We start from the raw sequence: 26646 nt of genomic DNA on the forward strand, positions 1-26646 counted from the left end.
TTCCTCCTCCTTTTTTTTTTTTGGTACCATGGATTGAACTCGGGGGCACTCAACCACTGAGCCACATTGTTGTTTTTATTTAGAGATGAGGTCTAACTGTGTTACTTAGTGCCTTGCTGTTGCTGAGGCTGCCTTTAAACTTGTGACCCTTCTGTCTCAGCCTCCTAAGTACATTTTCATTGATTTTTTAAAAAAATTTAAATGGCTGCTAAAAAAGTTTAAGTACATGTATGGCTCATATTTTATTTCTATTGAACAGTGCTATTCTTTGGCATTTAATGGGTTAGGGAAAGGTCAACATTTTTGGTTTTGGGAGCAGCTAGTTCTATGGATAAATACTACATACTATAATTTGCAAAAACTAGATGGAATAAGCATGAGAACTAATCTATGAATCTGGGCTCTTAGCAGAGACCTGTGTAGGAAGAAGACAATGTAGAATCAAATGAGAAGCATCACTGGTTAACAAGAGTAGCAACTAGGGGAATTCCATGATAAATGATAGGTGTCACAGTACAAAAAGAGGCATGCACGCACAAGTGAGGAGAAAGATAAATGGCGGCAACAGATGTTAGATTCTGATAATAGATTCTCAGTTTTGCTTTCTTCTAATCATTCTTTCTAGGAAATTTAGGACTCTAATAATTTGCTGAGGTTAGATTTAAGAGGCTGCCCTTCACCTATGTTCTTTTTGAATTAGTTTGGACAACTTGGCTGAAGTCCTGCAGTTATGTAAGAACTATAGAAGTTAGGTCAAAATCTACTTTAAGAGAAAGCTAAATTACTACTGGAGATTTTTCTGTCACTGAAGAGAAAGTTGGTGCTCTTACCCAGACCAGTGTTTTTGTTTTGATTTCTATAAACACACTAGCCTCTCTCTTTGGAATCTAACCTTATCATCAAGGTATTAACCTTGGAAAGAAATAGGAAATCTATCATTGAGAGGATGGGAGGAAAAATTTGCCCAGTTTTCTCACCTATGATATGAATTAACCTTTATCCTATTTATTTCTGAACTTCATCTGACATTTTAAAACATAAGAAGTAATTAAGAGAAAGTAATTAGAAACATGAAAAAGTGTAAGTGATTAAACACATACTATACACCTCAAAGAGAATCTCATTTAACCTTAAAGCTCCAATATGGAACAAACAGGTCCCCTGAGATCAGAGTAATGCTCAGATAGCAGGCTCCCAGTTGGCTCCAAGAGGGCCATTTCTACTTTATGGTAGAAGTAGTAAAGCTTATGGCCACATCCTGGCCTCAGCTTGCAAAGGAAATATCTGTCTTGTTTTGGACACCTTATTTTTATTGAATCCAAATGAAGACAGCATTCACTTTCATGGCAATTAGAAAGAATGTGAACTAGGGATTTTTTAGTGAAATTTGGCAATTCTGGTCATATTTTTTTTGGGGGGGGTCCGCTAACTAGAGATTTAACCGAGGGGTGCCTTACCACTGAGCTATATCCCCAGCCCTTTTTGTTTTTTATTTTGGGACAGGATCTAAGTTGCTTCAGGGGAAAAAAAAAGTAAATAAGTATAACCACACTTATACACCCACTAAAAATGTTCCAAAAACAGTAAACTCATAGTGATTATTTCTAGTAATGAAACTGAGCACAGAAGATAGGGGGTGAAGCTCAATGGTAGAGCACTTGCCTAGCAAGCTTGAGGTCCTGGATTTGATCCCTAGTACTAAAAAGTAGAAAAAAAAAAAAGAAAAAAGAAAAAAAAAAAGACTTTTAAAATTCACTTTATTATTTGATTTTTTTTTACATCACACACAACAATTTGGAATAAAAAATACCAAACATTACACAAGTTATGTCCTACAGACATTGTGATTTCATTCTTTGCCTTCTCCATTTCCTAGGACTATGTACACAAGGCTCAAAAGCCAAACTGTAAATTACTCACGTAAATATAGTGTTAATGAACCTGTTAACTTTCTTCAGAACTCCAATGTGGCTTCAGGGAACCAGTTTCATACAAGGCTGCCTGTACCCTGCTCTGAAGCCCCTGGGTAACCCCCACAGCACCGTTACCCTGCCTTCCTATTCCTCTGTGCTCCTACACTGTGTATGTACAAAGCAGTTGTATCCAAGCGGAACTTACAACAGAGCACTTTTCAACATTAAGACACCAAATGCAGACACAGCTGCAAGTGCAGCTGAAGTGCACACAAAGCTCTTCTCCAAATCTCTATTTGCATAATGCAGGGAGGAGGGGTGGGAAAGGGGAAAAGATGGTGGGTACCAAAAAACCCATCTTCACTGCCAAGGACTGAAAAGCCTAGACTTAAAAGACATTAGCTCTTGTCCTCAGAACTAAAATAAATAATCACACCTTCCTTTTCAGTGTTTGGTATCAGTGAGGGAGTCATTCACTGAAGAAACCAAATCTAAAACAGATATGCCAATTCCTTATTACCTGAGGGGAAAAAACACAACTACATTTTCTAATTCCATATATGCTTCCAGTGGCAGAATCCCAAAGGGTGAGCCTGTTCTATTACTGTGTCTGGTCATCTTGTCTTTGCTACAATGTGCTTGCTTCAAAAGGGTATCCATCTTTGTGCTTCAGAAATGAATCTGCTTCTGGGTATGGCTTTATTAATCTTGGAATGATAATATAAGATGCATATGTAACAAAGGACTTGATTGTTTGATGGGCATGAGTTCCACTTCCTTCTTTTTCGTTGCTGCCAGCATGGCCTAAAATTACCATCATCTTATATGGGTTATCCCAACAGCTTTCCCACTAGTTTCCCAGTTTTACTTTGCCACCTTATACTTTACTCTCTAAAATACAGCTGGACAGACTGATTCTTGCTATCATAAACTGAAAGGAAGATCATGTCAGCCAGAGCCAATCTTCTCTGAACTTTCACTGCCCCTTTATCTTACAGTATTTGGTCTCAATGTGTAAAACGCCCCAACTTCCCTCTCACCTCTTTAAGCACATGGTCTGGGTTTCTCACAGCTTTGAGCATCCTCCAATGTCTTTATTTTCTGGAGGTAACACAATTTTTATTCCTAGCCAAATGAATGTCAGAGACTCACAGAGTAATTAGTCCAAAGCTAATTCTCACTGGCCTCAAAAAAAAAAAAAAATTTTTTTAAAACATTAAAATGTGATTGCTGCTATAGGCAGGGTCCAGGTACTCTGGCTGTCTCCAGACTGTTGTAGTTTCTAACACAATCTGTCTAAAATCTGCTTTCCTGACTGCTGAGTGTGACCTGAGTGTGGCACTAAATAAAGGTGGCTTGGTCCAGCAGCATCTTTCTGGAGACAGGAGTCGATGCTTCTTGCTTTGCCATCTCCCTGACAGACTGTAACTTCCTTAATTGCCTTCCTTCTTATTAACACTATGAGAACACTGGGACAATGGCTGCTGAGCACTAATGATACCTATAAAACATTTACAATCTTTACATCCTTCTTTTTTTTTTGGTATAGGTGATTGAACCCAGGGGTGCTTAACCACTGAGCTACATCCCTAGCTTATTTTATTTTTTGTTGTGATACAGGGTCTTGCTAAATTGCTTGGGTCTCACCAAACTGCTGAGGCTGGCTTTTGTGTTCCTCTTGCCTCAGCCTTCCAGGTTTGGTGGGATTACAGGCATGTGCCACCATGCCTAGTCTATATCCTTATTTATTCTTGCCTCACACATGCAAGGCAAGTGCTTTACCACTGAACTACGACACCAGCCCTACATCCTTATTCTTAATTACCAAATATTTAAGACTTAAGAGAACACCTGATTTTAAGGTGTCGGGGGGCAAAAAACACCTTCACATCTGTTTTGAACAAAACCAAATGTTTGATTAAAGAAAAATTATGCTGAATCTGCTGTGTACTGGGTTAAGCAAGTAAGAGTGCTCTTTAATTGAGGGTCAGGTATGGTGGTGCATACCTGTAATCCCAGTGACTAGGGACGCTGAGGTAGTAGAAGGATTCCAAGTTTGAGGTCAGCCTCAACAATTTAGTAACACCCTCAGTAACTCAGTGAGTAATGCCCCTTACCCCACCCCACCCCCCAAAACGTTGAACTGAGGCAATGCGGTAGGCACAAGGAAATTAGGGAGCTGGGAAGCTCCACAACCAGAGGATCTGTTCACTTTCAACAGCATCAGCTTTATTGACTCACAAGGGGATGACAAAACCTGCCTAATTCAGAGTCCCTAGGTTAAAATGTGATAAAAATGGCTTATTTCTTTATAAATTATAAAATACTACATAAATCCAGACTGCTAAGTAACATGGGTTTAAGACCTGGCATGTCATTTATTGAACAGAGGTTCATAACCTACCTGTCTCATCTCTAAGAAGGACTAATGAAGAAATTAAGATTACGCCATTCAGCATCACTACTGGATTCTTGAACAGGGAGATTCAAAGCATAAGTATTTCCTTGCTTATAGTTTCCTCATATAATTTTTGGAGATTAAATTGCTTGGGTCTCACCAAACTGAGAAAATCTATATAAAATGCTTTAACACACTGAGTAACCTAATATTCACAAAGCCAGAAACAGCTCATAAATATTTAACATTCATATATCATTGCTGCATACTGGTGCGCATAAAAGAAGGCACATAAATATTTACTGAATATTAACTATGTGCTAAACACTGTGCCAGGCATATGCCATCCTTCTCTCATCTTTACAACAGTTCTGTGTGAAAATCACCAGGAGATTAGTAGTTATGGCTTCACTTGCTCACAGAACAGAGTACTAGTGCCAGGTGGAGAAAAACAGGTCATGTTCCCCAACCCTGCCCACTAGAGATTTAACCCAGGGGTACTCTACCCTTGAGCTATACCCCCAATATTATTTCTTTCTTTCTTTTTTTTTTTTTTTTTAATTTTGATACCAGGGATTTAAGCCAGGGGTGCTTAATCAGTAAGCTATAGCCCTGGCCATTTTTAAAATTTTGAGACAGGGTCTTGCTAAGTTGCTGGGGCTGGCTTTGAACTTGAGATATGCCTGCCTCAGCCTCCTGTGTCACTGGGATTACAGGCGTGCACCATAACACCTGTCCTATTTTATTTTTAGTTTGAGAGAGGGCCTTACCAAGTTGCCCAGGCTGGTCTCCAACTTGTGATTCTCCTGCCTCAGGAGAGGGACTTACAAGTATGTATCACTGCACCTGGCTAACTCATGTTTTAATTGTGCAAAAAATGAACAGGAGACATTTTGAAGTTCAAAGGATTAATTCTGGTCACTGTCAAAGCAAGTCTCCAAGCTGACCTCTAACCATTCACTTCCTAATATGTACACCATCCCTGCTGAACCCATGGAACTAGGCTTGGTCTGTGTGGCTGGGCGGGTACAACAGAAGTGATGTATCTTCCAGGTTGAGATAATAGGTTTCCCTTTTGGGGTGCTTTACCACACTCCTGCTGTTTTGAATAACTTTTCAGAAACCATGTGAGAAAATAAATATTATCTGGTTTTAGTTACTAAGCTTTGTTGTTAATTTTTAATGCAATAATAGATAAATAACAGAGTTGAGCTACTGATACTCATTAGGCAGGGTTAAGGACTGTCCTGTACAAAGAATTTTCCTGTACTAAATGTAGCCGATTCCAAAAAATTTGAGCAGAGCAGCCTTGTGTGTTGGATAGTGTCAGTATTTTACCATTTTCAGTTGTGCTGTTTTGTTCAGATACTATATTGTAAAATAATTGTGTGCTCTGATTAGAATTTAATATTTAAAAAAAAGTCAGAGCCAGGTGTGATAGTGTATGGCTGTTGTCCTAGATACCTGGGAAGCCAAGGAAGGAGGACTGCTAAGCCTCAGAAGATCAGAACAGTCTGAGGAAAACAGTGACACCCCACTTTAGAAAGTTTATAGAGGATTGAGATGAATTACAAAAAAGCTGGGTACAGTGGTATATGATTGTAATTCTAGCTTCTTGGGAGGCTAAGGCAAGAAGATCCAAGTTTAAGGCCAACCTGGGCAATTTAGTAAGGTCATGTCTGAAAAAAAGGGATACGATGTAGCTCAGTGGTACAGTACTTGCCCTAGCATGTTTAAGGCCTTGGATTTAATCTAATCCCCAGTACCAAATAAGTACGTAAATAAATTTTTAAAAAATTTACAACAGAAGGAAAACTGATGAGCTAAGAGAAGTGAAGCCATTATATACTGCTGCTGGGTGTCTGGGAGCCAATGAACAGAAGTGGAAAAGAATAAGGGCTCTACTATTCTTAGATGACAGACCAGTTCTATCAGGTGTAAAAGACTGGTGGTATAAATTCACTCTCTGAAAAGAAAATGACTTAGAGCTAAGAGAAGAGCCCTTGGACAATCTAGACATTGTTCTATACGAGCTCAGCTAGGGTCACCCCAACATTCAAAGCTAATAAATCACTCAGGCTTCATGAATGAAAATAAGGCATCTGGTTGTTGTTGGTAATTACTTAAGCACCACTGGAATTCTGCATGTGCCAATAACTCATTGTGTTGTAGCCCTATTGCCAGAGTCCCCTAAGAGACTCACAAAATGACAAAAGAAAAGCTTATTAAGGATAAACACAAATATTCATTCCCTAAAGCAACACCTCTAGAAATTTTCTCTGATAGCCTTTCCCTTTCTGCATCTCCCAGGGATTCCTCCTTTCTATTTCCCCAATAGCACTGAACACTCTGTATTACTAGTATTTCTTTTCATGACTATTTTCCATGTTAAACTAAATCCTCCAAGGGCCAATTTTCCTTTCCATTTTTTTTTTCAACTTTTGACAATGATGCTGGCATGAATTCATTCAAGATACTTAAATAAGGGCCTGTGATGCGCCAGTTCTGTGTTAAAGAAGACAGATGAGTAAGTCTCTGCCCTCTAAGAGTATACTTTCTGGTATGGGATGTGGACACAAGAATTGGAAATTATATATAGGAAGTGCTTTCGAGGCTGCCACAGCGGTAAAAAAGGAGAGCATATCACTCATAGCTGAAAGATACAGGGGATAGGCAAAAAGTAGGAAAAAAAAAAAAAAACTTCCAGGCAGAAGAACAGGATAGAATCAGGTGTCAAAGAGAAGAAGGCTGCAAGGGAAGCCTATGTGTGGTCTAGCATGGTTGGTGCAGAGGGTAATGGAGATGAGTTTGGGGTCTTCAAAGTCTCTTGGGCAGGAAAAGGCCAAAGTATAGCAGACAGGAGCTTGAAGACAAATGTTGGGGGGCTGTGGCTCAGTGGTATTGCACTTGCCTGGCATGTGTGAGGTACTGGGTCTGATTCTTAGCACCGCATATAAATGAATAAACAAAAACAAACAAACAAATAAATAAATAAATGATCTATCAGCGCAAAAAAAAAGATGTGGGGAGTGCAGTGATTGAGAGTACACTCAGTTAGGAACTGCTCACATCAGGGAACTGGGGATGGGGTAGTGGGGATGGATGGTGGCAATGGAAGCAGGAGAGTTAATGAAGTAGACTCTCCCCTCTCTATAAATTAACATGTCCTGTTAATATCCCAGCTGGTCTTAAGACAAAATGAAAATGAAGCATGGTGAGAGTTACTGGATTACTCATCAGGAAGAATTTGCCAGAGGACTTGCTTGGATTGACCACTGGGAAACAGTTGAAAAAATACAAATAGATCCATAAAAATGTGCACTCTTCTACAATAATTTATTCTTAAAATTCTATTTAGAGAAGAGAATTAATATCTCGTATGTAGATTTAAAAAATCAAAACAGGAGGAAAATTCTAACTAAATCCTCACATTCAGCTTATGTTTAGGAAGTCATGAATTCCTTCTCAACCCATTAAAAAAAAAATAAACTCCCAAGAACTCAATCTCTGGTTATCTCAAGGGAATTTCTGAAAAATCAAAATGTCCCTGTGCTTCTCAGTTTTTTATTTTCCTGGCAATCCTTTCTCATTTTTGGACTATTTCATAAATTTTCTGTTTGGGTCATGTCCTTATGTCAAAAGTTTCTGCTCCAGAGAATGTTGTATAAGAGGCTCAATATACAGGGGAGAGAAGGAAAGATGAGAAAGTTCAAGACTGGATGTCAGGAGGGATCACAGAAAATGAGGCTCTTGAGATTAATGCCTACTTCCTCATATTTATATTGAAAAAGATGGGTAATCAAGAAAAATCCCTGAATCAGATAATGGAATTATATGGATTTTACTTGATAACAAGTAGGTAATGAAAATAAGTCCAAGTTCTAACTTGTATAATTTAACGTTATGTATCTACACAGCAAAGAGGTACAAGAAGCTTAGACAACTGGTTTTAGAAAGTGAATGGAGTTCCTTTTATTTATAATCACTGGCTGATAATCCTTTGGAAAGGACAATCAAACCAGCCAAAAAGGACAGAATAGAGCTATAGAGACCAATGGGGTAGGTCACTATTTATATTATCTAACTTGTATTTTTGAAAGGTGGTTAGAGTTAAGCATCAAACACCCACTATGGAATTCCTCTTACTTACAGCCTCTTTCTCTCTGTCCATGATAGTTTCCAGCTCCTCAAAATGTCGAAGTTTAATCTCTAGTTTCTTCATTTGTGTCTCAACCAGGAGAGCTACGAGGGACTTGATCTTTCTCTCTTCCACAGCAGCCAGATGCTAAGGGCAAAAGATCATTCAAATTATTTAGGTAAGTATTTGTTTTTTAAAAAAAAACATTAAGAAATGCAATTTGAAGTGGGAATTTTGTTTTTTTTTTGTGCAGTGCTGGGGATGGAACTCAGGGCTTTATGTATACTAGGCAAGTGCTCTACCACTGAACTATATCCCCAGCCCTCTCAAAGTGGGAATTCTGTAACTGAGGGTGTGCTTTATATGTCCAATTTGCATGTGTCTTCCAAACACTTATTTCAATGTAAAATAATAACTCTCCTTAAATTCCTGGTCCTTATAGCTAAAGCAACCCTTTTAAAGGATCGAAGGAAATCTCTCTCATGGTAAACTTCTCCTATCAAAGAGCCTATAAAGGAGGAGAGGTTAAACTAGGGCTCTGATAGGTGACCTGTGGTGCACTTCCTCAGCCTCTCCCCTGTACCTCCCCTCACCACCCTCTCTTCCCTAAGGCAGGCAGTTGTCTCCTCAGCTGCAAAGGAGCAGATGCAAAGCTGCTCTCTTCCCAGTGGTGAGCAGACTGTGTGTAGGGAAGGACAGAACAGTATTGCCCAGAGAATGAGAATGGCATCCAGAGCCAGAAAAGCAAACACAGGAGCAGACAGGAAGTTACTCTGTAAGACTGCCATCTGCTGCCTCCAGCCTGATGGTGAGTCCTACTCATGCTTCTTGCCAGCTAAGCAGTACAAAGAAGAATGCACATTACCAGTATTTGGCAAGGGCTCTGACTACCTGTAAAGATCAATCCTACCTTCTACAGATGCCAACTGGAGCTTCCCAATACCACTTTGCATTTCCCCTTCATAATACCTGTGGAACTTTTGTGCTCATCTTGCTTCTACAAGAGGTTTTAAGAAATGGCATAGAGTGGCTATCTTACTGCTCTGTTTCCTACACAACCTAGAAGCTAACATGAAAGAATTTAACAGGTTTCTAGGAGCTAAACTGACATATAACACCTAATGGAAGACTTGTTTTTTTTCTTTTTTCTTCTCAGTTGAAAAAGAGAAATGTAGTTTTATGTTCAAGCTCTGGGGACCCATATGCAGGAAGATTCAGAAATGTAAGCAAAATGAGGATGAAGTTTTACAACTTTATTTATTTAAAGAAATTTTTTAGTTGGACACAATATCTTTATTCATTTATTTTTATGTGGTGCTGAGGATCGAACCCAGGGCCTTGCATGTGCTGGGCGAGCGCTCTACCGCTGAGCCACAATCTCACCACAACAACTTTATAATAATCATGTTTACTTTTCTGAACTATCATAAACTATACCCATTACCCAGTCTAAATAAATATTACAGAACTCTAAGACTGTTATCATTGTATATTGTTATATAATTTATATTTTTGATAAGTTTATGCATAATATAAAATTTAAAAGTTACAAAGAGGCGTCAAAAAAGTCTTGGGGCGGGGGCTGGGGTTGTGGCTCAGTGGTAGAGCGCTTGCCTGGCATGCGTGGGGCACTAGGTTCCATCCTCAGCACCACATAAAAATAAAATAATGAAACAAAGATATGTACCCACCTATAAAATAAAAAAGCACTGGGGAAGTAGCTCTGTGGCTAAGCAACCTAGGGTTCAATCTCTGGCACCCCCCCCCAAAAATCTTAATTTTGCCAACAAATCACTAATAACTACTGAGGGGGAATTAATGTTTTTAGTTTCTAGGTCTATTTTTATGAGATTATGACTCCTTGAATCCTGATGATTTGTAAATAAATTATGGTGTGTATACACACACGTATACATACATGCACATATATACACATTGGAGTTTTATTCAGCTATGAAGAATGAAATTATGTCATCTGCCGGTTAGGTGGATAAAACTGAAGAACATAATGCTGAATGAAATAAACCAAACCTCAAAAGTCAAGGGCCATGTTTTCTCTCACATGTGAAAATTAGAAAAAAAGGAAGGAAAAAAAAATGGTAGGGCATTCTCACAAAAACTGAAGAGAAAACCAGTAGAAAAACAGGGTGGTAGTGTAGAGAAAGGGGATGTATTAAGGAATAAAAATGACCAAATTATACTGTTATTTTGGGTGCATGTATGAATATATAAAAACAAATCCCAAGTTACCAAAAGAAGAGGAAAAAAAAAAAAACCTATTCTAATTTAATGAGATTTATTCAGGAATTCGGAGGCATCCCCATGCATTATTAAATAAATTCCAAAACATGTCTTCTCAAAACTTCAGAACAAATGTCTTCAAATTGAAAGGGGCACCAAATGTCAAAAATAAACAAGTAAAATGGAAAAAGACTCACAATGAACATCATTGGAAATTTAAGAACACAAGAGAGAGACAAATCCTTACATATCTCCTTTAAAGAGACAAAGAAACAAAACAAAAACCCCAACAGGTTACAAAAACATTCTGGACCAGATGAGATTTTCTTTCTTTTTTGTAGTGCTAGGGATTGAACCCAAGGCCTTGTGCATGTGAGGCAAGCACTCTACCAACTGAGCTATATCCCCAGTCCTAGATCAGATTTCTTGAAAGCAAATTCATATTTTTGAGGAAAATGGCAAAATGCCTTCCCAACTCTGAGATAATGAACTTCAAATTAGGATTTCATGTATAGGAACTTAAATCAATAAATGAGTACACACAATGAAGACATTTTTGAAATGAAGAACTCAGTTTACATTTTGCATATGCTATTAAAGGATATGTTCTAGCTAACAGAATAATACTAGAAAAACTTTAGAGACAATGACATCTAGAAGTCACAGACCCAACCTAAGGAAGGTACAGCAACTGTCCAAAAGCAAATAGAAACAGATAAAAGAAGACTGACAGACAAGACACTGATAACCAAGGTTAGATAACAGGTACAGAGATTCATTTTGTCTACTTCTCTCTCTCTATATAGGACGGACGGACACACGGACACAAACACACACACACACCCCAATATTTCTGTAACAAAGTTTAAAGGTAGATTTGGATGAGTTAACCAATGGAAAGTAATTAGTTTGGCCCATTACATTATATCATACACAAAAATTAACTCAATGGATCATAGATCTCAATCTAAGAGCTTATACTAAAAAATTCTTAGACTAGAAAATAGAAGTAAATCTAAATGGTCTGGGATTAAATAAAACATTTATTAGATATCATCAAAGACACAAGTGATAAAGTATTAAGTTGGACTTTATCAAAATTAAAAACAATCTTAATGGGGTTGGGGATATAGTTCAGTGGTAGAGGATGTATTTAAAAAAAAAAGAATTAAAGGAAGTAACTATTAACCTTTAATTGTATACCCATTAAAATATCCTTCAAAAACAAGGTGAGCTGGGCATAATGGCATATGCCTGTAATACCAGATACTCAGGAAGCCAAGGCAGGAGGATCATATGTTTAAGGCCAGCCCAGGGAACTTAGCAAGGCTGTTTCAAAATTTAAAAACATACATAAAAAGGGCTGAGAATGTAGCTCAGTGGTAGAGAAATTCTGGGTTTGACCATCAGTACCAAGAAAAAAAAAAGATAACAGAAAAAGAGAATTTAAAAAATAGTGAGGGCCAAAGATGTAGTTTGTAGGGGCTGGGATTGAGGCTCAGTGGTAAAGCACTCGCCTCGAATGGGCGGGACCCAGGTTCGATCCTCAACACCACATAATAATAAAGGCATTGTGTTGTGTCCGTCTACACCTAAAAAATAAATATTAAAAAAAAAAAAAGATGTAGTCTGGTGGTAGAGTATATGCTTAGCATGTGCTGAACCCTGAGTATAATCTTCAGCACAAGAAAAACAAAGAACTTGTAATAAAAAATAAGATGTTATTAATGAGGACATTGAAAGGAAAGGACAAAAAGTACACAGAACTGCTCTGAGTTATTTTTCCAAGTCCCACAAATCTAGTTAGTTCTATGTAAAAATTAGAAGGTGGGCATAGTGGTAGACATCTGAAATCCCAGCAACTTAGGAGGCTGATGCAGGAGGTTTGAGGTTAGCCTGGGGACTTAAAACCCTGTCTCAAAATAAAAAATGAAGAGCTGGGAATTGTTGCTTATAGTAAAGTGTCCTGGGGTCAACACCCCATACTGTAAAAACAAAACAAACAAAATGCCCCCATCAAAAAAAAAAAAAAAAAGTAGAAAATAAAAAGGAGACCAAAGTCTGTACTAGGCCCTACAATTTTCTTTCTTTCTTTTTTCTATCTTTCTATCTATCTATCTATCTATCTATCTATCTATCTATCTATCTATCTATCTATCTCTTTTTTAGGTCTAGATGGACACAACACAATGCCTTTATTTTTATGTGGTGCTGAGAATCAAACCTGGGTCCCGCTCGTGCTAGGCGAGCACTCTACTGCTGAGCCACAATCCCAGCCCCTACAATTTTCATACAATATATAAAGGATTAAAATCCTGGGGCTGGGGTCATGGCTCAGTGGTAGCACACTTACATGGCATATGTTAAGAAATGGGTTCAATTCTCAGCACCACATATAAGTAAATAAAATAAAAGGTCTATCAACAACTAAAAATATATACATATATATATTTTTTTAAAGAGAGAATTTTTTTTAATATTTATTTTTCAGTTTTCAGTGGATACAAAATCTTTATTTTTATGAGGTGCTGAGGATCGAACCCAGCACTGCCGCTTGAGCCACATCCCCAGCCCTTAAAAAAATATTTAAAAAAATAATAATAATCCTGGGGCCTGGGGATATGGCTCAAGCGGTATCGCGCTCGCCTGGCATGCGTGCAGCCCGGGTTCGATCCTCAGCACCACATACAAAGATGTTGTGTCTGCGGAAAGCTGAAAAATAAATATTAAAACAAAACAAAAAACCAACAACCCTCTCTCTTTCTCTCTTAAAAAAATAAAATAAACCCTGGTTTGAAGATTCTGAAACATGATATACAAAGTATGAGGTAGAATAGTAACTTGCTGTCCAAGCAGAAGTTATTTTACTATTTTATGCATTAAAGGGAGTTTAATTTTGTTGAGCAGTTAATCAGAACAAGCTTTAAATATGTTTTATTTTTATTTTTTAAAGAGAGAGTGAGAGAGAGAATTTTAATAGGTATTCTTTAGTATTTGGCGGACACAACATCTTTGTATGTGGTACTGAGGATTGAACCTGGGCCGCACACATGCCAGGCGAGCGCACTACCACTTGAGCCACATCCCCAGCCCTAAATATGTTTTTAAAAGTTTTTTTTTTTTTTTTGTATGTATTCAGCTTGTCTCCCTTCATACTAAGATTAGTTTCCTATCATTCTAGCTTTCTTTAAGCAGGTAACAGCCAGAAAGCAGAGGACAGAATGCTTATTGTATGTATAGACAGGTCTAGAAAGTACCTTTTCTCTTCATCTGTGAAACTAGAATAAAACAACTACCTGCAGTAGGTTTGTTATGAGGACTCAATGTCCCTAGAACAGTGCCTGGAACATAATGGGTACAACACTTGTAAGTTGCAGCCTTACTTATGCTTTATGGGCCTACTTTGTTGGCCTACTCTCCTAGCACTAACAATGTTGGGAACCTCCAACACATTAACATTAATTCCTCCAAAGGCCTCCTTGCTTTTTGACTCCCAAAGCCTCCCCAACATTTACAGTGCTATCTACTTATCTGATTTCCAGTCCCCAAAGTCAAGGAGGCCGAGGGAAGACCCAAATTTATGCCTGCTTGGCAATTTTAGAGAGAAGGTAAGGAAAACATGATGTAGGGAGTGGAAACAACAGGAGAAAGAGTCAGTCTACTGAGAAACTGAACTCGATTCCTTTAAGAGACTGAAAACAAAACTGGGCAGTAAGAAAAGTGACACACTAAGAGAGAGGAGGTGCTGGGGTTGTGGTTCAGCGATAGAGCACTTGCCTTGCACGTGCAAGGTCCTAGGTTTGATCCTCCGTCCACATAAAAATGAATAAATAAAATAAAGGTATTGTGTCCAACTTAAAAAAAAAAAAAGAGTCAGAAAGGAGTTAACAATACTGTCTAGTGGGTTCTTTTTTACTGTTCTTTAGTTTTTGGTTCATAAAATAAGAAACTTAAATCACAATTGGCATACCAGAGATGATAAAGGGGAGAAGATGAATATTTATTATCTAGTCGTTGGGTTTCAGTTATAAAATATTAGAAAATATTTTAATTGGCTTGGAGAATTTTATCAGACGATGCTACTAGGTGGGTTGGAACACCAGACTCTAATCCTGGAGATTTGGGTTTTGATCTTAATTCTGCCAATTACCGATCCTGTGATTTTAAGGTAGCTGTTAACTTCTTTGGGTCTATTCTTTTGTGTGTGTGTGTGTGTGTGTGTGTGTATGTGTGTTTGCACAGAGCTGTACCACTGATCTATAATGCTAGCCTCTGGGTCTGGTCTTATATCTAAAAACTGAAGGAGTTTAATAAACTGTAGAATCACATTGCAATTCATGGAGCATCTGTTGTGAAAGCTTGAAGTAGTTATTCAGGCAGCAGTCCACTTATAACTTGTATGAAAGTCAAATGTGCAAAAACAGAATAAATTTATGTTATAAGTCTGTTCATTCCACAAACACTTAAAATAGCACATAATACCTAATTGGATTTCACCTAATAAACCCATTCCCCAAGGTTACATAGCCAGCATTTTTTGTGTGTGTGTGTGTGTACACTCTAATGGCTCAACCCAAATGACCAAAGATTCAGGATTAATAAACTGACTGTAAGCTCCTAAGACACAGGGGCCATCCATACTATTTTGGAAATCAAAGTAAATCCAGTTTTTAATACAGTGTCTTCCACACAAAAGACACTTAAATATTATCCTTTTCTTGTTTTTTTTGTGGTGTTGGGGATTGAACCCAGGGCCTTGTGCATGCAAGGCAAGGACTCTACCAACTGAACTATATCCTCAGCCCTTAAATATTATCTTTTTTTTTTTTTAATATTTATTTTTTAGTTCTCGGCGGACACAACATCTTTGTTGGTATGTGGTGCTGGGGATCGAACCCGGGCTGCACACATGCCAGGCGATCGCGCTACTGCCTGAGCCACATCCCCAGCCCTTAAATATTATCTTAATAAACCAATGTATGACATATTCCAGCTTACACGTTAATTACATTTGTGTAATGTATTCCAGCTTAACACATTAATTAATTCTTGAGATAACTTTGGCACAAAGACCAGAAAGCATCTATAGATACAAATAAAATGAAAAGTCAGAAAAGCTATGTTACTTGTTTAAGGGTTAAAGACAATTATAAGGATTTTTAAAGACATCTGGTAAACTGCAGAATTGGAACAAAAATTTTAAACCCCAAATCTAAAGGCATTTTAGTTATCATTTCCTTGCCTATTAAGAACGGATGATACTTCCATGGATATTTTCCTATAGAATTCTCAGCAGGGGCGTTTTGGTATATTAAATATGGCAGTGCAAAAAAAAAAAGACAGCCACACATTGATTGGCCTTTGTTGAATCAAAAGGGTCTGGGCAGGCTCTCTAACTGCTTTCTCGACAGAAAATAGGGGAACCTGGGAACGTTCATGGTCCGTCTCTGGAAAAGTTCTTTCTAAAATACCAAACTGCCATGAAAGTGGTATTTACATCCTGTTGGAGAGAGCTGAGACCACATCAAGAAGGAAAAGGACCCAGCTATGTCTGCCAAGGAGTAGGACTTCAATGAAGTTGCTTTCTTGGACCTTCTAGATGAACCCATTTGTGAGGTAAATACCAACATGAAATGACTCAACATGAAGAACTGCCTGTTAGGTTGGCATTCAGATTTCATAAAATCAGAGGATCAATAAAATAGTTGTTTAATAAACCACTAAGTTTTGCTACTGGAAAAGAATATCTGAAAAATGGGAGTGTTACTTTAATAACCAAAAATGTAACTTTGGTTGTGGGATAAACACAGCATGAGCTAGAAGAACCTCAAGAAAACCACTGTTAAGAGCTTAGAAGACAGGGGGGCTGTAATACTATTGAAGAGTAAAGAGAAGAGATACTCATGATAAAGTAGTACAAAGTTCAGAAACACAATTTCTTTTAGTGAAGTGGAAAACAGAGTAATTAACAAACTCATGGATATGCCCAGACAGAATAAAAACAATTGTGTGAATATGGAGAATAAGAATATGGAGTAGGGTTTGACAAATACTCTCATCTCACAGCTAGTTCTTCTATTAGGAGTCTGAAACTAAGAAATGGCTTTGGGACAAAGATAAAATACAAAATACTATTAGTAAATCATGAGTTCTGAGTAACAACACAAGATGCAGCCTCAGCATTTTCAAACACTGTGCATAACAGGACTTCTAGGAATCTAATGGGCATTCCTCTTAAACTGTAAGAGACAGAAAGGTCTCTAAGTGTAGTTAAAAACAATGCCTCCCATATTCTTTCCTAGAGCGTCCTGTAGTTTTTTTTTTTTTAATTGTTCACTTTTTTTTTACTTCTGGAACTTGCATCACCTATATGTTGAAACACTTGTCTTTCCAGCCAATGCTCTAATCACTTCTCAAGAATAACTGATCTAGGGGCTGGGGATGTGGCTCAAGCAGTAACGGGCTCGCCTGGCATGTGTGGGGCACTGGGTTCGATCCTCAGCACCACATAAAATAAAATAAAGGATGTTGTGTCTGCTGAAAACTGAAAAATAAATATTAAAAAATTCTCTCTCTTAAAAAAAAAAAAAAAAAAAAAAAAAAGAATAACTGATCTGCTTGGTGTGGTAGTACACACCTAAATCCTAGTGGCTCAGGAAACTGAGGCAGGAGGATTATGAGTCCAAAGCCAACTGTAGCAATTCAGCAAGGACCTAAGCCACTCATCAAGACCCTGTCTATAAATAAAATATAAAAAAGGGCTGGGGGGCTGGGGTTGTAGCTCAGTGGTAGAACAATTGTCTTGCATGCTTGAGGCCCTGGGTTTGATCCTCAGCACCACATAAAAATAGATCAAATAAAGATATTGTGTCTTTCTACAACTAAAAAAAAATTTTAAAGGCTAAGGATGTGGCTCAGTGGTTAAGTGCCCCTGAATTCAAACACCTGTATCAAAAAAAAAAAAAAAAAAAAAAAAAAAAGGAAAGACTAACTGCCCCCTCTTCTGTTATCTACTTCATTGGTATCATTATCCTGGCATGTTTGTTTCTGGTAATTCTCCTCTAAACTTTTTCTGTGTCATCTCTAAGCTTCTTTGCATCAGCATTACTAAAGCCAGGACACTCCTAAATCCTTCAAATTAGAGAAGGATAAAAAGAAAGAGAATAAAGGTGAAGCTTTTTTCCTGGTAGAATATACATTTTATACATAGAAATCCCAAAGTTTTTGAAAGTCACTTGGCAGCAAACCCAGTTTTTTCTTTCTTGGTGCTGAGGATTGAACCCAGAGCCTGGCATATGTGTGGCAAGTGCTATGCCACTGAACTACATGCTGTGCCCTTTTCAAAAACTTTATTTTGAAGCCAGGTACATTGGCACACACCTGTAAACCTAGTGACTTGGGAGGCTAAGGCAGGAGGATTCCAAGTTTGAAGCCAGCCTCAGCAACTCAGCAAGACCCTATCTCAAAATAAAAAGGACTATAAGGAGGGCCATAACACTTCATGAGAAGAACAATCAGGTCTGGGAGTGTGCCATAGAAAAAATGTGAAATATGGGAGCCAGAGCCTCAAGAAATGACTAATAAGAAGAAAATAGTAACCTGGGTAGAAAAGGGTTAAGCTGAACTTTATATAACACATGGATTGTAACCAAAGAATAGAAGTAGTTCTTATATAGAGATGAAAGTAAACAGAGCTAACTGTAGGCAAAATAGTCAAACAGTTCAATTTTTTCTCTAGAATGTTATCAAGTAAAGATATGATATCAACACTCAATATATTTAATGTAAATCAATTTTAATCAACACTTTCTAATTAAAGCCTTGGAACTCAAATACAGTGCTGACTTTCCTATCTCCAGAAGAAATTTCAGATGTAAATGAGCAAATTATGATATATTTCTGAGATATTAAGAAAATTACTTTGTATTACCCCAGAGCTAACACCTATTTTCACCATTTTAGGGATGTAAAATATGCAGTGGTTTGTGAATAAAACTGAAAGAAATGTATGTGACTTTAAGGAAACATGGTCTCCTGCTTTCTTGGAAGAGCTGAATCTATTGTTGTTGGAAAAAGAGTGAGTGAGTGCGCGAGTGAAAGCGCACATGTTCTAGTAATTCTAGTTTATTCCAGGAACAGTTCTGGGCCCTTCCTTTCCTCTAAGTCTAAATGCTCCAATGGAAGGGACCTAACTAATGGTGCTCCTGCTTACATTCACACACTCTTACCTCAGGTGGCACAATTCACAACTTATCAGTAGATGCAATGCAAAAATGGACATATTCTTGAAGAGCATCTCCTATAGTAAGGATGGGGAGAAACCAGAAAGCATGCCACCTCATCTGTTCAGGAGCTCGATGTAGAGACTAATTATCACTTCATGTCAGAGGGTGACAAACTCTTAATAATAATAAGGCTGTTTATAGATACAATTAAGAGAGTAACTGAAATTTGGATTGGCTAGCTAAGTTATACTAATTACAGTAATTTAAGTGAATTCCTTACCCTCTGATTACCATGTAGTACAAAAATGATTATGTGCTGTGAGATGCAGCTGTAAGAGGTACAGAACAGCTCACATGTGCCAAGCTATATAGCATAAGCATGTATAGTACATTCACAAACCAGAGGGAAACATAATAAAAATGAAAATCTAGCCAGGTGTGGTGGTGCACACCTATAATCCCAGTGGCTTGGGAGGCTGAGGCAGGAGGATCACGAGTTCAAAGCCAGCCTCAGCAAAAGCGAAGTGTTAAACAACTCAGTGAGACCCTATCTCTAAATAAAATACAAAATAAGGCTGGGGATGTGGCTATCAGTTCAATCTCTGGTACGGGGGAGCGGGGGGACGACAAAAATATAACTTCTTAGTAATTTGAAATATGAGCAGAATGAAATTTTATCTCGGGGGGAAACAGTATTCTGTAGACACTTTTCTGAATAGTGAAGGCCTCAGCCAAATGACCCATAAAGGTAGTTTCTATGCAGTAAAAAATTCAAAGAGTTGTAAGATGGTCAGTAAGTAGTGCCTACTAAATGCATTTCTGTGCCCAAAGCTGCAGATATTAAATAGCTGTGATATCTGAGAAAAACACAAGGTATTTGTGAAACTTTTCAAAGTAGCCTACCACTTTAATTCCTTCTCAGGCAAGGAATTAAGGCCTCAGCACAGTGATATAGAGTGGGGAAATAACAGGAAAGAGTAAAAGAAACATATTCTGAGGGAAGCTAGAGGTTAAAACATGATTCTGTTGAACAGAATGGCATAAAGAAAATAATACAGGAGGTACACATTAAGAAAACAGGCTTGGGCTGGGTTTATGGTTCAGTGGTAGAGTGCTTGCCTGGCATGTGTGAGTCCCTGGGTTCGATCCTCAGCACCACATATAAATAAAGAAATAAAATCCATTGGCAACTAAAAATTATTAAAAAAAAGAAAAGAAAAGAAAAAGAAAACAGGCTTGAAAACCAAAAAGGGTTCTGATCACAAAGAAATTCTGAACCCCTACTAAAGACTCAGAAATTTTAAATGGATGGAGAGGGAAGTTGTTAAAGCAGTATAGTTCAGGGTCCTTCCTTTCCTTTAAGCCTGAAGATCCAGATGGAAGGGACCCAGAGAGCACCTTGTCAGTGCGCTCCTGCTTCCAGTCTCATGCCCCTCCTTTCAGTGGGGCAAGTCACAGGTATCAGTAGGATGCAATGCAAAAACGGACTTGTTCCATGTCAGGTGCAGTGGTGCATGCCTGTAATCCAAGAGACTTGGGAGGTTGAGGCAAGAAGATTCCAAGTTTGAGGTTAGGACCTCAGCAAATTAGCAAGGTCCTAAGCAACTTAGCAAGATTCTTTCTCAAAATTAAAAAATAACCAAACAAAATAAAGGTATTGTGTCCATCTACAAGTAAAGAAAAAAATTTAAAAAGGGCTTGGGATGTGGCTCAGTGGTAAGCCAGGATGGGGAAAGCATGCTACCTTATCTGTTCAGGAGCTAGCTCTAGAGCCTCTACTAGGCCCTGGGTTCACTCCTCAGTACCACATAAAAATAAACAAATAAAAAATAAAGATACTATGTCCATTTACAACTTAAATTTTTTTTAAATAAATAATAATTTAAAAAAGTGCTAGAGATGTAGCTCAGTGGTGGAGCAGAATACTCCTAGGTTCAATTACTAGTACCAAGGTTAAAAAATAAAAAAATAAAAGTAAGGGAAGCTGACCTAAGGGAGGGTGGGACATTAACAGATGACCTAGAGGGCTAGGAAGAATTTGGTAGCTGACCAGACAGGGAATGTTAAAAGAATCAGAGCAATCAAAGATCACCTGAAGTTGCAGGCCTGGAGGATGAGAAAGAAAAGTTCTTGAATCATCTACCATCTAGATCTAGCATCTTATCTATAAAACGAAAGAATATGCCCAAGACAATCCTTAAAGTTTCTAAGAACTCTGGTAACGGCATTAACAATAAGAACTCAGCTCAGAGATAAGCTGACAAAACAGTCCTAGAAAAGACAAAGAGACATAAACGGTGTTTCCAATGAAGGCATAAAACTAGAAAACATGAAACACAAATTGGTATCTATATTAGCACTCACTTAAGCATGAGTATACTTCAAAACTTCCTAGAGGAACTGTGTTGGTGTTGGTAGGGGAGAGTGAATACTTAAAATTGAGCTAAAAAGCCATACAGATCAGAAGATACCTTTGGAAGACCTGGGAACTATGAATATGTGGGATGTCAAACAATTATAATAGTAAATATCAGCTGGGAAACTGCTGGGTTGACTGAACATTACTCTGCCCTCTAGACACCCATTCTCCCAAGACCATCTGGACATAGGCCACGTGGGTGGGCACTCAAAACAGTGGCCTTGTGGTTGGAACTGGTTCATCTATGGGTCTTTTATGAATCATTTTCAGAAAAATTCACAGGAATTGAAAATTTTGAGGAAATTAAAAAGCATGAAAGAACACCTTTACCAAGCTCAAGATAAAAAATGATTAGAAATGTACTTATAATCACTGCTTTTTGAACGTGGTAACCTATAATGGAAGGAAACTACTTCTGAGGTAGAATGTAGAATGAGTGAAAAGCTTTTTTAAAACTTCATATATTCATGTTTGGAATACTTTAAAATGCTAAATTAACATGAAGTGGAGAAAAGTAACATTTTCTTGTCTTCTTAAATATGCTGTGCAGCCGATACTTTATTATAAATAGAAAAAACCACCCCCAGAAAAGCTGGCAAATTCAAGCAGAAAAAGAGCTATTTTCGGTTCCCTCCCTCCTCTCAGTCTGTAATAAGGGTGATGTTATTTATATAAGGAAACAAGATTTTTGTCTTAAAAATAATAAGTATTTCAATCTAATAGAGATTATTTGAACAATGGTCCAAGACAAGTTCTGTTGACAAATTCATCACAAAAAGACAATTGATCCCTAAAAGGGATTTCAGTATCTGCCTTCAATCTCTGTAGTCTTCACAAGGCTAAATGACACAATGAATGGGATGAAAAAAGTCACCCTTTAGGACCGGATTTCCTTTTTCTTCCAACCTCCTCCTGCCTGTGAATTTCTTAACCTAGAAATGCCATTCAAGCAAATAGTCATCTCCTATTGGGAGCAAGGCTCTTTATACTAAATGTTTCCAATTAACTCAAAACAATATGGCCATTCATAGTGTAATAGAACACTGCAAAGGGCTGACCTTGGCTTTGGTAGCAGCTGAGGCAAGAGCAGCTGCTGCTGCTGTGGCAACATTTCCTTCAGAAATTTCATGTTCCACTTTCTTCTTCCCAGTATCACTTTCTCTTTCTTTACATGTATCAGTGAGTTCCTTGTTCTCTTCAGTCTCCTTTTCTTCTGAAAATATCAGAAAGCTTTATTACCAGTGTACATAGTTTCCATAACCCATGTTCCCTCTCACCTCAGCCCATTTCTTCTTCTTCTTCTTTTTTTTTAAGTTTTGTTCAATCATTCCAAGCATTTAGGTCTGCCACTTTTTGAGATGTACTTTCTAAATGTCTTCCTGTTATTTCTCTAGGTTCTGTGTATAGTTCCCTTGGATATAAAAGAAAATTCAGGAGAACTTAACCTAAGACCCACAAATTTGTTTATTAGTAAGCAGAATGCTCTGGGAACCCCTAGGTCTAAAGAAAATCAGAAACTGAGAACAAAGTATTTCCACAAGCCTTGAGGAAGGTAAAAAGGGTTATATCAACCAATGACACTGATAATAAAATGGCAGGTATAGGGGCTGTGCTTCAGTGGTACTGAATAACTTGTTCATCTGTGTATTATTGAAAATGAAGAGGCAAAATAAAACTACCAGAATCTGCACTGGTACCTAGCTGCTGAATGAAATTCAAATGCGAATTTATTACATTAAAATACAAACCCAAAATAGATGAAGAAACATTTCTACCTGCATTTTTTAATAATTACATAATAATGAAATCTAAGGAACTTTTCAAATTACCTGACTTGACATCTTCACTAACTTCACTATCCTGTTCCTTCTCACTATTTTTTTCGTTTTCTCCATCTTGTACTTTATCACCTTCATCTGTTTCATTTTCCACTTTGTTTTCTGCCTGAAAGAGGTACAAAAACAAGAGAATAAGGAGTTAGTTAAAAACAGTCCTTTTAGAAGCAGGAAGAAATGCTACCAGGAAAAAAAAAAAGGTGACAAAGTTTTTTAATCTAACCATTTGTTGGTGATCTTAGGGACAGCCACCAAAAAGCAAATGTTCATGCACTGGGAACTGAAAACTACAATTCCTTGGACAAATATGGTATTATTTTCTGATTTTGAAATTCCTATGACTCTAGATAAATTATATCACATCATCTATAAAATGGAGACACAATCATTAACTTGATCAAGCTGTTTTAAGAATTAAATGAGGGCTAGGGTTGTGGCTTAGCATATGAAAGGCCCTGGGTTCATCCTCAGCATCACATAAAAATAAATAAAATAAAGGTATTGCCAACTACAACTAAAAAATAAATATTAAAAAAACAAGATTTAAAAAAATGAATGAATGGAATAAAAATATTGTGTCCAACTACAATTAAAAAATAAATATTAAAAAAAAGAATTAAATAAAATCAAACCTGGTAAGATTTGCATCAAAATGATGCAAACTTATAATCCCAAATATTTAAGAGACCAGGACAGGAAAATTGCAAATGGGTGAGGCCAGCCTGGGCAATTTACCAAGATCTTGTCTCCAAAATAAAGAACATATAATGTAATTCAGTGGTAGAATGTTTATATAAAGCCCTGGGTTTTATTCACAATACTGCCCAAAAAAGAAATTCAGGGGAGAAAAAAAGAATAAAAAACAAAAAACAAGAAAATACAAAGCATGAGACACAGTAGGAATTACAATCCATTTTATTATTATCCTATATTCTCCTTACCTATAAATTTTTATTTACTTTATTTTTTTTTAGGTTTCGGCGGACAAAACACCTTTGTTTGTATGTGGTGCTGAGGATCGAACCCAGGCCGCACGCATGCCAGGCGAGCGCTACCGCTTGAGGCACATCCCCAGCCCCTCCTTACCTATAAATTAAGAATATCACATGTAATCAAGACTTAAATCCCTGATTTTACATACCCAAATTGTGACTGACTGCCCATTATATTTTGTAACAGTCTGGGGAATGTAAACACCCAGATCCAGTCTTTGAAGAGGCTATATGGTCTTATTCTGTCCAGCCTACCTTGAATTTACAATTTCCTATGAACAGCGAATAGGTCAATAACATTCTGAGCACTTTGATGCCCTCCTTGCACTGATACACTATTGTCTCTCCCTACCTAGCGTTGTTAATAACCTGCCCCCCTCAAAAAAACCCCTGAAATGTCAGCTTCTCATTAAATCTTTTATAATATTCTGCTGGCAGTTAACTCTCTTAGGAAACAATGTCATGACTTTAATTCTCTTCTGGAACAAGTATAGGACCTAGAGACTAAAATTCAATACTCACCATTAACATTAACTTTTTAAAAAGTTTGTGGGGTTACAGATTGAACCCAGGATCGTGTGCATGTAAGGCAAGCAACAACTGAGCTATATCCCCAGCAACACTAACTTTTGTATTCATATTTCTAAATTGTGTCTGAAAGGGGTATAAAAGAAGATAGGGTATGGATAAATCTTCAGCAAATAAATAAGTGGAAAATTCTTATCATATGTTGGGAGAACTATATCTTAAACAACAAATCCAAGTGGTTGACAGAACTATTCATAATTCCCTGAAAGGGATTCAAACAAATACAAAAAACTTGAAACCATTATGTTCAAGAGGCATGCTCTCTCTGATTTTTCCTACTGTAAGACAATTCAAATAGACCTTACCTTTTCAGGCTGCTGAGCTTCTGGGTCTGTTTCCATCTTTTCTTCTTCACCTCCTTCTACAAGTAAAAAAATAAGAAAATTATGGAAAGAGCTAAAAATTTTAAGGCAAAAAAAAATTACTTAGCACACATTTAACAAATTTTTAATCAGATACTAAATTCTGATAAGCCCAATATTCACCAAACTCCAAGAGCATCACATTCTGGCTGGAGAGGATACAAACCAACAAGTCAACCACAGTTCACAAGAGGCACTATGAGATGTGTTGGGAAGCAGAGGAGTGTATGACTACTTGTCACAGAATGATGACAACTACACGAACATTTTCTAAGCAGAAATGTCACTGGGGCAGTGATAGCATGTGCATACAGAAAAGCATTCTAGGGAGAAAACAGATAGGTACAGAGGAAATACAAACCACACGAAAATAAAAATTACAGGGAGATGATGTTGGTGTGGCTTGTATAATAAAGTTCCCTGAGGGGCTGGGGTTGTGGCTCATTGGTAGAGCACTCACCTAGCACAAAGTAAGAGAATTTCCTAACACTAAGGTGCTACTATCTTTTCAGTTTGATTCTTTCACAAATGTGTAAAGGCTACCTGACGTTTTATGAAGCCATCACTCCAATGGATGGATGGCTAAAGGAACATGTTCTTGTAAATGCTTTTAGTAATCTTTTGATTTCTAAAATAGTAAATATCAACAGACATAATCTTCATAAATTGAAGCACCTTGGGATCCTAAATTTTGTTGAAGAGCATAAAGGACAACTGAGATCAAAAGTTTTGAGAATTACTAGTAAAATCAATGTTGTCTTGTCAAAGAGGAACAGAATAAGTAGCCTAGCAGGAAGTTATTCAATACTGGGAGACTATTCCTGTCTTTTCCTACATTGAAGTTTAAGCATTTCACAAGACGGCAATATACAGCTCAAACTTGTGAGTCTTCCAGCTCAACATCTTAGTTATAATCTACCTTTCTGGCCAGGCTTGCTATGTCCCCATTTGAACTTTGTACAATGGCCAGTCTGGTTTAATTCCTACACTAAATAACCTTCCCTTCTGTTTCTGTGCCTTCGTTCTCATTGTTCTACACAAAGGACTACTTGCTCCAATCTGCTCAGTGACGTTCTGAACATCTTTTCCATGTTCAGCTCAAATTCCACTCTCCTTGTGAAGCCTTTCTAAGTCTAAAATAATGTGTAACTTTGTTCTGTTATAGCACTTCCTATGCATAGTGCTCCTTGAACCAATTAGTACTATGCATCCTTCACTGTATCCCCAAACTCTCCAACAATGGAATGGTTTTTTCATGTATGTGTAAACCTCAATCATTAGAGGTTATTAAATGTGTTTTATATAACTTCTGAATTGCTAATAAAAAGAGGTATACATCGAGTAAACAAAATGCCGGATCTGATAAAATGGTCCCTGAAAGGCAGGAAATTATATAAGGAAAGACATTTTCTTCCTGAAAATATGAGTAATCAAGGAAGTCACTTAAATTCTAGCTAGTCCTTAAAGGTTAAATTGTCCAATTAAGAAGTGCTAAGAAATTTGAGTCTCTATTTCAATGTCTTTTAAAACAGATC

The 26646-nt window shown here is 37.5% G+C and overlaps 1 protein-coding gene across 3 annotated transcripts in view; it reads right to left on the reverse strand.

Moving 5' to 3' along the window:
• The window catches only part of Smarcc1 (SWI/SNF related BAF chromatin remodeling complex subunit C1), a 152551-nt gene that overhangs the window by 17747 nt on the left and 108158 nt on the right, over positions 1–26646 (reverse strand). For 2 of the 3 annotated variants that reach the window (XM_026389835.2, XM_026389837.2), the window contains exons 22-25: positions 25055–25110; positions 23164–23278; positions 22393–22547; positions 8462–8596 (exon numbers count right to left, since the gene is read on the reverse strand). In XM_026389835.2, the coding sequence (XP_026245620.1) occupies positions 8462–8596; positions 22393–22547; positions 23164–23278; positions 25055–25110 (461 nt within the window). The remainder of the gene's footprint in view (positions 1–8461; positions 8597–22392; positions 22548–23163; positions 23279–25054; positions 25111–26646) is intronic. The other variant, XM_026389836.2, reaches the window with a different exon arrangement.

This window comes from Urocitellus parryii, chromosome 3, assembly GCF_045843805.1.
Source record: "Urocitellus parryii isolate mUroPar1 chromosome 3, mUroPar1.hap1, whole genome shotgun sequence".
NCBI lineage: Eukaryota > Metazoa > Chordata > Mammalia > Rodentia > Sciuridae > Urocitellus > Urocitellus parryii.